General features: G+C 39.2%; 1 protein-coding gene across 1 annotated transcript; it reads left to right on the forward strand.

Annotated features, from left to right (window-relative positions):
• Window positions 1–3,315: 3,315 nt before the first annotated feature.
• sult1st4 (sulfotransferase family 1, cytosolic sulfotransferase 4) lies at window positions 3,316–12,505 on the forward strand. The gene is made up of 8 exons (XM_067412944.1): window positions 3,316–3,686; window positions 4,146–4,284; window positions 4,442–4,564; window positions 10,281–10,387; window positions 10,976–11,102; window positions 11,230–11,327; window positions 11,407–11,581; window positions 11,671–12,505. Exons 1-8 carry the CDS (start codon window positions 3,663–3,665, stop codon window positions 11,781–11,783), a joined length of 906 nt encoding a protein of 301 aa, XP_067269045.1. The 5' UTR covers window positions 3,316–3,662; the 3' UTR covers window positions 11,784–12,505.
• The last annotated feature ends 228 nt before the right edge of the window (window positions 12,506–12,733 follow it).

Genomic DNA, 12,733 nt, shown 5'->3' on the forward strand with positions numbered 1-12,733 from the left:
AAAGTTGTGAATACTGTAAATGTTAATTTACGGAATTTTAAACAAATTCGTACATCATTAACGGATACAGCAGCGATTACATTCTTGCACTCTATGATACTGGCTCATATTGAGTACTGTGTCACAAGTTGGTCTTATACGAGTTATGCTGCAATTGGGCCAATTGAGGTATGCTACAAAAGAGCATTGAAAATATTAGATAAGAAACCTTCATCATACCATCATTGTAATATTTTAGATAAATATAAGTTTTTAAATTTTGCGAATTTCAAATTATTTAAATCAGCCTGTCTAATTAATAAAGTTATACATGGTCTAGCGCCTCCACCATTGAGTGATTTTATTAAACAAAAGTCTATCAGTGCTGTCGGGTCTCGAGTGACTAGAGCCAATATGAGAGGTGACTGTGTCTTGGCGTTTAGGCTGACATCTTTTTCACAGAACGCTCTATCGTATCAGGGGGTGAGCTTTTGGAATAGTATCCCTCAGTCAGTGAGGGAAAGCACAAGTTTCCCTATTTTTAGGAATCATTTGGTTGTATGTATAAAAAGTATGTATAAAGGTATGGTTGAGGGACACACAAATATGTGAGCATGTTTATTAATCATTAGTATATATACCAGATGTAAAATAGAGTTAGTGTTTTATACAAATAAATGGGATAGAACTATCAGTGTGATATGGGTTGTGTAATAGGAGTTAGTATAGCATGGATATAGTGTATTATGGGCTTGTATGTTGTGATGACTGTTATTGTCCTTTCTTCTCTGTATATAGCCTGTGCATAGTGTGTCTGTATGTAGTTATGTGAATTTATGTGTAACATCTACCTGCTTTGGGGTCTGCAGATGGAAATTAGCCTTTGGCTATAATCTGGCATATTTACATTTGTGAAAAATGTTCATTAATATGTATTGTCCCTTTTGCCTTTTGTTTCTACAAATAAAATAATAATAATAATAATAATAATAATAATAATAATAATAATAATAATAATAATATTTAGCCTAGGCCTACTTAATCTTATTATGACGGAAAGTGGGAACCGTTGTCCATCTTGACACAATGTCATGTAGTCTTTTTTTCCCCCCGTTTTAATTCATGAACGCGAGTCAGAGGATATCACGCAATGCGCAAAAGCAGTCTCAAACCCAACGAATTATTCACTACAGAATGTGAAAGTAAAATCTGACAAGCTTCCAGCCCATATTCTCAGACAACGAGAGATGAATCTAATTCAACATGCTGATAACGTAGCCTACTGCCTTATTTTCTTAATATTTCTATTTTGGTCCATATTGTGAGAAATAAATAGAAGAGAAGTAGGCCTATTTTGTGTTAAACAAGTTAAATAAATCTGCTCTTACTTTTCATTGAGACGGGCATTATTGCAGTGTTCTGACATTATAATCATATAACTATAGACCTATAATTCCTTGTTTAATCGGGCTAAATGTTTTTAAATAGTGAGGAGTAATCTATCTATTATTTTATTATGCAGTGTGTCGATTATGCATTATGAAATTGTTGGGGGGAGGGGGGAAAATTAATGTAATATCAATTTAATAATAAAAGTAGGCCTACTCTAATAATAATAATAATAATAATAATAATAATAATAATAATAATAATTGTATACATAAATTCTAAATCCTCTTGATACCAATAGCTGATGCATTTGATAGGCTACCTCTCTATAATACACCATGGTCTATCGGCGCCACGGGGGTTTTATTGTGCATTTTTCACCTGTACAGTGTGAGCAGTCAAGACGCGCTCGACGGTCGGACCGCACAGTGAGAGCACATCAATCGTGAGCTTTGGCTTTACATCGCATGCGATCTACTCATACAGTCTGAGTAGGTAACCTTGCTGAAAACGCATAGAAATCGCACAGTGTATGCCCAGCTTTAGTCTTTGGGAAGACAACTAGTATCAGTACTAAGACATCCTAAACACATACCCAGTACTCACGTCCTTGAACTCTGAATTATGCATTTCTATGGCAACAATATCAATTTTAAAATTAATCTGCAGCAGTCAGGTCATACAAGTTGGAGCATTACCTACGAGTTCTATACGAGGATCTTGAACGTTTTGTATAAAAGTGCTTTCACATCTCTAGTTCAGTTCATTTGGTCCGAACCAAGGGCAAACAATTATACATTGTTGCATTTTTCAGCTTTTTTGGTTCCTTTTTACACCACACTGTTTGCTTTGGTCCGAACTACACTGTGTGTATTTACCACAGTATGCAAATACCTTTCTATAATGAAGTGCGGTTGCGACGTGAAAACAACGCTCTAATGCACTGCAGACGGCGAGCGCGCATCGCTCGTCACTTCAAGCGGAGCCGTGCATTAATTATTAACTCTTGACATGCTCATCTTCCCGAAAATATTGCCAACGATCTATCAGGTAATAATATCATGCACACACTGTCAGTGCAGCTAACTACGGCAGCTGGTGAAGTCCAAAAATGATCAGTACTTTTGCAGTTGGTTCTGTTCGAGGTCGGATCACGTTCTCACCACAGACAAACCGCTCCAGAGTTCGTTTGAAAGCGTACCGAGACCAGCTCTTCAAGGAGGTCTCGGTACCCTTGTTTGGTCCGCTTTTAGTGCGCACCCGAGTGCGATTGCTGCTTTCAGACCTGACCAAACGAACCGCACCAAAGAGGGAAACGAACTCTAGTACGATTCAACCGAACTAAATGAGGCAGGTGTGAAAGCAGCCTAAGTTGGAATCTAGTATTTAGGTTAATTATGTCTGGGTGTGAACACACCTGCAGATGTTATATAATCCTAATTAAACACACCTGCACACGTTAATCAAGGTGTTAAGATAACTACACTCTAAAAAATGCTGGGTTAAAAACAACCCAAGTTGGGTTGAAAATGCACCGACCCAACAATTGAGTTGTTTTAACCCAATGGTTGAGTTGTTTTAACCCAGTGGTTGAGTTGTTTTAACCCAGTGGTTGAGTTAAATGTTGCTTAAGACAACCCAATTGCTGGGTAAGAACAACTCAACCATTGGGTTAAAACAACCCAATTGTTGGGTCGGTGCATTTTCAACCCAACTTGGGTTGTTTTTAACCCAGCATTTTTTAGAGTGTAGAAACTTTCATGCAAGTGTCTTTAAGCAGGTTGAAGCTAAACTCTGGACATTGACCAAACTGGAGCAGAATTAGACACCCCTGTTACAGTGTAACCACAGCATACAATAAGATATCTCTATAATAAAGGCAAAGGGCATGTTTACAAACCGATCCAGTTTTAAAAAGTTTCACACGCATAAATCAACAGAAAATGTATCTCCTAAGACCATTTAAAAAATACTAAACAAAATGACCAAACAGGGTTTGAGGCAATGCGGAGATCTCTTCTGGAATGCTAAAGAAATTTAATATGACTTGTTTTTTTTTCTTTCTCAGGATCGTTTCTGTGGGGAGGGCGGTTTGAAATGCGTAACATGTTGTTTCAAGGCTGAGTGCAAAGCAGATAGAAAAGGGTGAACAGAATAGCAATGACTGCGCTGAATAGCATTGAGTCAAAGTCCTTCACATTTTAAGGAACACGAGAGAGCGGCCAGAAACATAGGAGAGTGGAAGAGAAGACAGGATTGCGACTTAAGAAAATTAAAACCACCTTTTCCCCATAATGGAAATCCCTGACATTGCTTCAGTGAGTAAATAATTATCTTTCAAGTGATTTACGATAATATAAGAATTTAATATGTCTGTTTAATATTAGTTAGCTATTATAGATGTGAACAGTTATACATTTGAATGAATAAACATTGTAGTTTTTATAGAACAATTGTAAGAGATTTTGCAGGTTCACTGTAACACCCAGTACACCAAACACAAGTATTTCCACATTTCTCCAGTTATCATGACTTACTAATATTCAACATTATATGTATTTCATAATTTTTTTAAATTTTATTTCTAAAAGTGTAAACAGTAGTTGAAAATAAAAACTCTATACAAAGTTTAATAATGCTATCGCTAATGCAAATGTATATGAAATCTTGCTGTAAACAGGATTTGGCATTGTTTGCTTATTGCCAGTGAGGAATCTCTAATGATTGTTCAGTGCAGTGAAACTTCAGCATTAAACTGAAACGTTTCTTTACTGCAGCTGAAACTACATAGTCGGCCAGAGTTGTTTGACTTTGAGGGTGTTTCTATGACTCACTTTTTCACTGACAACTGGGAAAAGGTGAAAAACTTTCAAGCAAGACCTGATGACATTCTCATCGCCACTTATCCCAAAGCAGGTGAAACTTTTTGCTTGGCCAGCATGCTTACTTGACTCTTTATTGCTTACAGCTAGGTTAATCATTAGATGACACTATGAAACAGGACCATGTATTTTCGTTCCAATCTGACCTTTAAAACACTTATTTTAAAACTCCCTTTCCATTGTTTTGCTAGGTACCACATGGATTTCTTATATACTGGATCTTCTGTATTTTGGTAGTGATGAGCATCAGACTTCCCAGGCTATCTATATGAGAATCCCATTCCTGGAGTCATGCTTTCAAGAGATAATAACAGGTCAGAGACGTTCAATTGCATTTTAAACATAAATGAAAATATTGATTACTTTAAATGTAAAAAAAATAATTGCTCTTTTTTATTTTAAAGGTCATGAAACAAACACATTTTAGATGTTTACAGATACAGGTTATGCATCATTGTGTGTTTCATTGTTAAATATTTATGTGTGTTAAGGTGTGATTTGCTGTAATGTCACAATAAAGTATTTGCATTTTGGGACATGGTGATGTATGAAGGCTACATACATTCATTCCCTTGGTCAAAATCAACAAGCTGAGGGTTTGTCAGCAGAAATAAAGTGAGATTTTCCAAAATGGTTCCAGCTTAGAGACATAAACAAATGTGGGGTTAAAGGGAAGTGGAAGGCTGTCATAATCCTCAATGGGTCTCCATCATGGAATACCTGGCAGAAATAATTTCAGGAAAAAAGAAGGAAAAACGTCTCAGGTTACACATGTAACCGTTGTTCTTAGATGGGGAACAAGACACTGCATAATCTTGGGGACACTATGGGGACTGCCTTAGGCATGACCTGTGTCTGAAGCAAGAGTCTAAACTTTACATTGGACGGGGAAAGGAATACCTGAAGCATGGCAAAGAGATGTAGGGTTTCATTCCCCTTATCAGGGAACCATGGTTATATGCATAACCTGAGACATTCCCTTTTAAATGGGAATTCCCACTGCATCCTGTTGAGGCCACTATGGGGGACAAATACCCACTCTGCCATGCTGAAGAGATGAGTGCTTTATCAACTGACATTAAACTCAGTGGGCCATATTTTAAGGATTTGAACGCAAGGTCTAGTGCCCTTTCGCCGTGTCCAAATCCACTTTTGCTAGTTTAATGACAGAAAAAACGAATAGCGCCAGGTGCATGATCCAAAGGGGTTGTCTTTCGTCTTTTAATGAGTCATGGGTGCGTTTTGGGCGTAACATGCAATAAACCAATCAGAATCTCATCTCCCTTTCCCTTTAAAAGTGTGTGTTCAAATTCAACATTTAAAAAAATATATATTTTATATAAATATTTTTAATGATTACAAAAAGTCATTATTTTATTTAAAAAAGTTAATGTTATTGTATTCTATTGAAAAAATATTTTAGTTTGTCTTTTTGATTAGATCAGATAACATCTTAAGCTGTCGTATGATGATGTTACAATGTGCCCCTCACATGCTACAATGAACCCCACCTATGAGGCATGTTGTCACATTTCACTACCATTCTTTCAGGGTATATCAAGAAAAAAGTATACACTGTATTAATGAAACAAAACCAAATAATTGTAGTAGCGAGTGAAATTTATGTGGGAAAAAATAAATACTCTGAACCCCAAGAGGATTTACACAAACTGCGAAAATCAAAAAGCGTTGGGTTGTGTCCCGCTCTCCCCTACGCACCCAAGGCTGTCATAACTTTACGTTTGGTATTCCTAAGAATACCTTTAAAGGAATATTTTCACTAAAAAAGGAGCTCTCAGAATAGAGGCCCGAGCATGATGAATCTCACAACATAAGGATACTGACATTCTACAATCAGGACAGCTTCCAAGGAGGCTCACAGAGAGCCAATAACTCCAAATTGCTATCAGCAGAACTCTGAGGAGTGGAGGCATCTCTCTTTAGCAGGAGGAGACCAAGCAACCCTCTGGTTCAATCACCCAGGTAGCCAGGGAGACTCACAGAGAGCCTAGCAACTTAGCCACTGGCTAAGCTCATGGAACGGGTAGGATTACTTTCTACGCCTGTCAAGGAGGCTACGTAATAGGGCCAGCAGCTTGACAAAATATTGAGCCGAGCTAAGGGAAGCAAAGGCCTCTATGACTAAACACACTCTAACTTTTTGTTCAATGGACTTTCAGTGGAAGACAGAAACATTCATGTTTATCTTCATGTATCTTTGTGGCAAGGTTGACGAGTGAGAAACGCAGGAGGAGCAAGAGAGATCAGTGTGTGATTGAGAATGAGCGTCCTCTCGAGTCCTCTCATGAGGGAGCTCGGAGGCATTTAATAAAGGGCAACACCAGTAAAGGACGAGAGAGGACCAGGCCTGGACTTTATGGTGTGTTTTGTTTCTGTTTTATTGGTGAAAGCTGTTGTTGACCCTGGCTCTTTGGGATAAGACTGCCCCTACCCCCACATCTGATGCGTCCACCTCCACCACAAAGGGCAACTCTGGGTCTGGAAGGGTTAAAATGGGAGCAGACGTAAAGAGTTTTCTCAGCTTCTTAAAAGCTTGATTGGCCTTCTCAGTCCATGTGAATGGCCGGGCAGACTTCTTGGTCAGTGCGGAAAGAGGTTCTGCAACAAAGCTGAAGTTTCTTATAAACCTTGTATTAAAATTGGCAAACCCAAGAAAGTGTTGTACATGCTTCACAAAACAAGGCTGTGGCCATTCCTGCACTGCATGCACCATGCTAGGATCCATCTGGAGACTGCCCTTGGAAACGATGAAGCCAAGAATTGTAACTGAGGACACATGGAACTCACCTTTTTCCAGATTTACAAAGAGGCTGTGTTTAAGTAACTGGGTCAGGGCCTGTCGAACATGTTTAACATGTTCCTTGTAGTTATATGAGAAAATTAAGATATCAACAAGGTAGACAAAAACAAACTTGTTCAGCATCTCTGTTAGGGCATCATTTATGAATGCCTGGAAGATGGTTGGGGCAATGACCAGGCCAAAGGGCATTACTCTGTTCTCATAGAGGCTTGTCGGAGTGTTGAATGCCGTCTTCACTTGTCACTTTCTCGAATCCTGACTTGATGGTAGGCATTTCGGAGATCTAATTTAGAGAAAATGTTGGCACCTGGCAGGATCTCAAAAGCAGTAGTCATCAGGGGCAGGGGGTAACGATTCTTAATGGTGATGAGAGGGAGAGAGGGAGTAAATTCTACCCCGTGGTGGGCATGCTCCAGAAACCAAGTTTATAGCACAATCATAGTCTGTGCGGAGTAAGGGAGGGGGCTCAGGACTTGCTGAAGACTTCACTGAGATCAGCATACTCTGAAGGAACTCTGGACAGTTCAAGGAGAAACATAGGAGGCATAGTACTCGAAATAGGAATCGTCAGTACCTCTGTTGCTCTGCTTGAGATGACTCAGGGTGAAAGACTTGGAACCTTTTTGTGGCAGATTTGAGCGGAGATACAGGTAACCCTTGAGTGTTAGATATGTCTGAATTGATATTGACAGGCCAGTTGGTGAGTGTTGACAAAGGCCTTGTGAATGCCTCTAGTATTTCAGAAGAATGGCAAAAAGAAAGAGCAGAAATACAACAGTTAGTTCCCCAATCTTTAACCATACCTCTGGACCAGTCAATTTTTTTGTTTTGGTGACTGGATCAGAAAAAAAAATGCATTAGTTCCTTAAGACCCCTAATCTCAAACTGAAGGAATGAAGTGCAGTGACTGACCTGTCCCGACCCCAGAGGTCTGCTGCCTAGCACCGTAATGGTTAGAGGTTTCAGGAGGAGAACCAATGGGACGCCCAAATGCCTGGCTACATCTAGATCCAAAAAGTTCCCAGCAGCCCCAGAATCAATGAAAGCATCAAGCTGGTGATACTGGCTGTGTTGGAAACGCAAATTATCTGCACCTGCTTTTCTTGTGAAGTTTAGAATGTACTGGACTGAACTAAATCTTAGAAAATCATACTCTGCAAGAACTAAGAAATTTGTTCATTTTCTCGAGGTAGCATGAACAAGAACAAAGTTCGTTCTTGCCACAGCGAGAAAACAAACAGAGTATGCAGAGTATTGCAGAGTATGTTCCAAGCTTTAGTGGAATGTGGCCCTCAAGGCTCGCTGGTCCCATCAACTTTCTGAAGCCAGGGTGCAAAACTTTGAGTGCCCTGAGAGAGTCGAAGCAAACGGTAGTCCACATCTCCTGTGCAGGCCGGATGGTGGAAGACCCTCCTTATTTCAGCAATGAACCTGCTGCTGTTTGCAGTTAATGGTGACTGTTGGTCCCACAAAGTTGAAACCCATTCTTATGCCTTGCCAGTGAGAAGGGTGATGATTCCGGGATTCTAGAAAGCTTCCGGGTTGTAGTTGAAATACTAGGGTGCACTGGGTGATGAAACCACAACACTTCTCAGGACTGCCATCACTGCCATGGGGCTGGTAGTTTGGGTTCTGACAGGGAAACTATCACTGCTTGTGAAGGATTACCATGTGGCAGCTAAAGCCTAGTTCACACTGCCCGATTTTTGCCCTGATTTTGAGTCGCCGACAGGTTTTTCGAAATCGCCGACAAATGCCCGAGATCACAGGCAAATCGGTGCTCGTGCACACGAGTGACAATCACGCAGTGTGAATAATCAAAGACGCGATCAGAGAGAATCGCTGACGAGTCGCCGACGCCCACGAGATATTTGGCATGCTAAATATCTGGACCTGTCGGCGATTGAAACTCCTGCTGTGTGAACTAGCGTTCTGACTGAAAATTACACCGACAGCCAATGAGAGAGTGAGATACAGGGCAGCAGGAGGTTCAGGGAGGAGTTATAGAGCAGAATTTCAGTATTTTAATAGATATATTTACAATTCTATCAAACAGAAACAAAGGCCAAACATTTGCACATCCAGCCACAGCAGCAGCACATTACAAAATTATTTATTTACCTCAAACTGTCTTTGCAGAACACAATCCTGGCTCCCTCTGTCTCTCCAACAATTTCTTCCGCCATAATCTTTTTTCTTTTTCTCCACAAATCAGCGCACATACAATTTGAAGCAAACTTTGTGCAGTTTATCATTTTTAATAATTCCAAGTCTCGCGTGAGAACTCCGGTCTGACGCACGTGTGATCTTGCGTTGTTTACTTGTCACATCGCACGTGTAGTTGGGAAACATAGTTTGCGCACCGGAGAGAGAGTGAGTTGTTGGCGATTCTTCCTCTTGTTCAGTCATGCAGTGTGAACTCCTCTGTCGTCAAACTATCGTGCAGTGTGAACACAGCAGTGACTGAATGATACCCCAGATAGTCATGCAGAGTGAAAAGAGCAGTGACCCGACGAGTTTGAAAATCGTGCCGTCTGAACTAGGCTTAAGACTCTTGGGGTGAAGTGGCTGGAAGCTGAAGATTTAAGCGCTGGTTGCTGGGGATTGAACATGGGTCTCTAGTGTTTAAAGTCACTGAGCTTACTGATTACCTAAGTCCCCAAGCAGTTAATGAATCCAAAGACAGAGGTGGCAAAAAGCAAAGAGTCATTGATCTTCAACAAAAGACAATCTTTACTTTAAAAAATGACAACAAAATAAATTAAGCTGGGCATCCAAGAAACAGAAAACAAAACATAAATAAAAAATAAACCAATTAATAAACCAAATGAATAAACCAAACCAACCATAAACATAAACCAATACAAACTTAGCTTGCGGCTGACAACAGGTAGCATAGGCTCAAGACTGAACAATAAAGCATGGCACAAACCCACTAAAATAGGGCAAAACACAGGTGTCACACATCAGGCATAATGAGTGGTAGTGTTCAGCAGGAGCCTGGTGAGTGGCACCACCTGCCGACCAGGAGGAAAATAGCAGATGAGTTCTTACATCCAGTCAATAAATTGTAAAATAAAGTGGAACCCAAAGTCTTTTATATATTCATACATTGCTGGAATGTAAATTCTAAATTTTGCCAAGGTCTCAAATGGGGTTAGACATTAACACAATGATAATGACACTTTAAACAACATTGTAATTTACAGTTACAGGGACAGAAATGGCTGATAATCTGCCCACCTCTCCTCGTCTCATCAAAACTCACTTACCTGTTCAGTTTGTACCCAAGTCTTTCTGGGAGCAGAACTCAAGGGTAAAGTATTGCAGATTCTGCTGGATGATAAATGTAATTGCATCTGCCAAAGTCTGGATATTGATTTTCATAGGTTTCTCATTTATATTTAAAAGATGTGCTGCCATTTAAATAAATGTGATCAACGAGAGCCTTGCTTGCGTCTTGAGGTTCATAATATTTCGAAGGAACTTGACCAGATGTTAAAATATGTGATCCTGTCCCAGTTTAATGTTCAAAGACAAGCAACTAATTTATAACTTGAGATCTCGTAAAAGTGCAAATGTTGCTCTGTAGTGATATTAAAATGTTGCTGTTTTGTTGAGTGTCCTCAGGTTTAACCAATGGGCCACTTTAAATACTACCTACTCTAAAGACAAATTGACAACAGGAACATGTTTATGAAACTTGTTTAGATATAGTCCCTATGCATGGATTTACGTTTGGTCCCGCTAGTTGAACAGAAATTGCACAGCACAGCTTCAATAAAGTACTTCTGAAATATAAGTAATGCACTTGTAACTCTCAGAACAATATTGTATAAAACAACATATAACACAGCAAGTCCTGTATTATGCCATAATATTGTTTTTCTTTCACTTATTCCAGATTGTGTATGTAGCACGTAATGCAAAAGACAATGCGGTTTCCTATTTTCATTTTGATCGAATGAACATGGTACAGCCTGAACCGGGAGACTGGAACAGCTTCCTAGAAAAATTCATGAAAGGGAAAAGTAAGTGCATTGATTAAAACACTGAGAATGTAATGAGAATAGTTCATTTCTCAATTACAGCCCCTACATTATCAATCAAGAACTTTGTCATGGAGGTTTTGTTTTAACATCAACAATTTCCCGCCAGATGTGTTTGGTCCTTGGTACGACCATGTCAATGGATGGTGGGAGAAGAAACAGACGTATTCTAACCTACTGTACTTGTTCTATGAGGATTTGGTTGAGGTAAGTTAAATTCACTAAGCAACAATTTTATCAAGTGTAAAAATGTGTCTAAAGTGCGTATTTTCCTCGCCTTTTCTAGGACACTGGGCGTGAGGTGGAGCGTTTGTGCTCCTTCTTGGGTTTGTCCACCTCAGTCGAAGAAAGGGAGAAAATAACAAAAGCGTCTCAGTTTGATGCCATGAAACAGAACAATATTACCAACCACGCCACAGTCCCTTTCATGGACTTCAAGATCTCACCCTTCATGCGGAAAGGTTCATAAACCACCGAATCATGTGATTATATCCTTCTGAGTTCTGTCCTTTCACTTGCTTTTATCTTCTTGTTATTTGTGTCCCAAAAGGTAAAGTTGGAGACTGGAAATGTCACTTCACAGTGGCACAAAATGAAGAGTTTGATGAGGTCTACAAACAGAAGATGAAGAAAACCACTGTCAAGTTCCGCACTGAGATTTAATATTTGAGGTCTAGATCTGGCACCAGAATCAGATTAATTGGTGCTCTTTTCGTGCTGTTTTCACGTTGACTCTGAAATCTTAATTTTGTACATGCACATTTTAAATCTGTGAAATCAATTAAATCTACTGTTAGGATGTACCAGCAGACAGAGGTGTAAAATATGTGACTGGGGACAACAATTCAAGGTCCAGTGGTTTTATTTACCAAGGTGAAAGGAAAAAAAAATATTATATACAGTACCAACAGTGGGAAAAACTGGAAAAATAATCAAGAAATATAATACAAAAGAAAATAAATTTGCAATGTACGAATTTAAGTTGGCTATGCCAATGTGCAGGCCCAAAAATACAAATGCGATTCAATCTCTCCACATACCCCCCTTTTCCCTAAAATGGCTGCCTCTTTTATAGGCTTTGGCTCCTCCTATTTCTGGAGCATACCATTTTAGGGGAAAACCCATAGGTTACAAACAGATGACAAGGCATGAACAAAAAAAAACCTTCACAACATTTCAACTCTACAACATATATTATTTACATCTACTAACAATAAATCAATAAAGACAAAACATATAAGAAAACACTTCCTAGCTTAATGGCTACTTTCCATGTGTGCTGGTTTGGCAAGTGAGAGATGCACCCGAAGGGATGTGTAGCAGTTTGAAATGCATTGAATTTAAACTGATACTGAATTAAATGAAATAAACTCTTATGTTGTAAAGTATGTTGTTCTTTTTTGTGTAATGCTATTATAATAGCATGCATCACTGAACATTAAACATTTCAACAAATTCCAGCATTGAACAAACAAAACAAGGAAAGTGATAACTTGGGACGAGTAAAGGGATATTACAACACCAACATCAGCTTACAAACACACAACATAAGATTGTATATTTAGCCGGCATTTAGTTTGTGTGTATGTGTAATGGTGGAAACAGTTCGGTGT

This window comes from Pseudorasbora parva, chromosome 13 (assembly GCF_024679245.1).
Source record: "Pseudorasbora parva isolate DD20220531a chromosome 13, ASM2467924v1, whole genome shotgun sequence".
Lineage (NCBI taxonomy): Eukaryota > Metazoa > Chordata > Actinopteri > Cypriniformes > Gobionidae > Pseudorasbora > Pseudorasbora parva.

Coding starts and splice junctions, on each gene's coding strand:
- sult1st4 (XM_067412944.1), top strand. CDS start 3,663: ATGGAAATCCCTGACATTGCTTCA. Junction 4,285..4,441: donor CGCCACTTATCCCAAAGCAG/GTGAAACTTTTT, acceptor TTGTTTTGCTAG/GTACCACATGGATTTCTTAT. Junction 11,103..11,229: donor AAAATTCATGAAAGGGAAAA/GTAAGTGCATTG, acceptor ATTTCCCGCCAG/ATGTGTTTGGTCCTTGGTAC.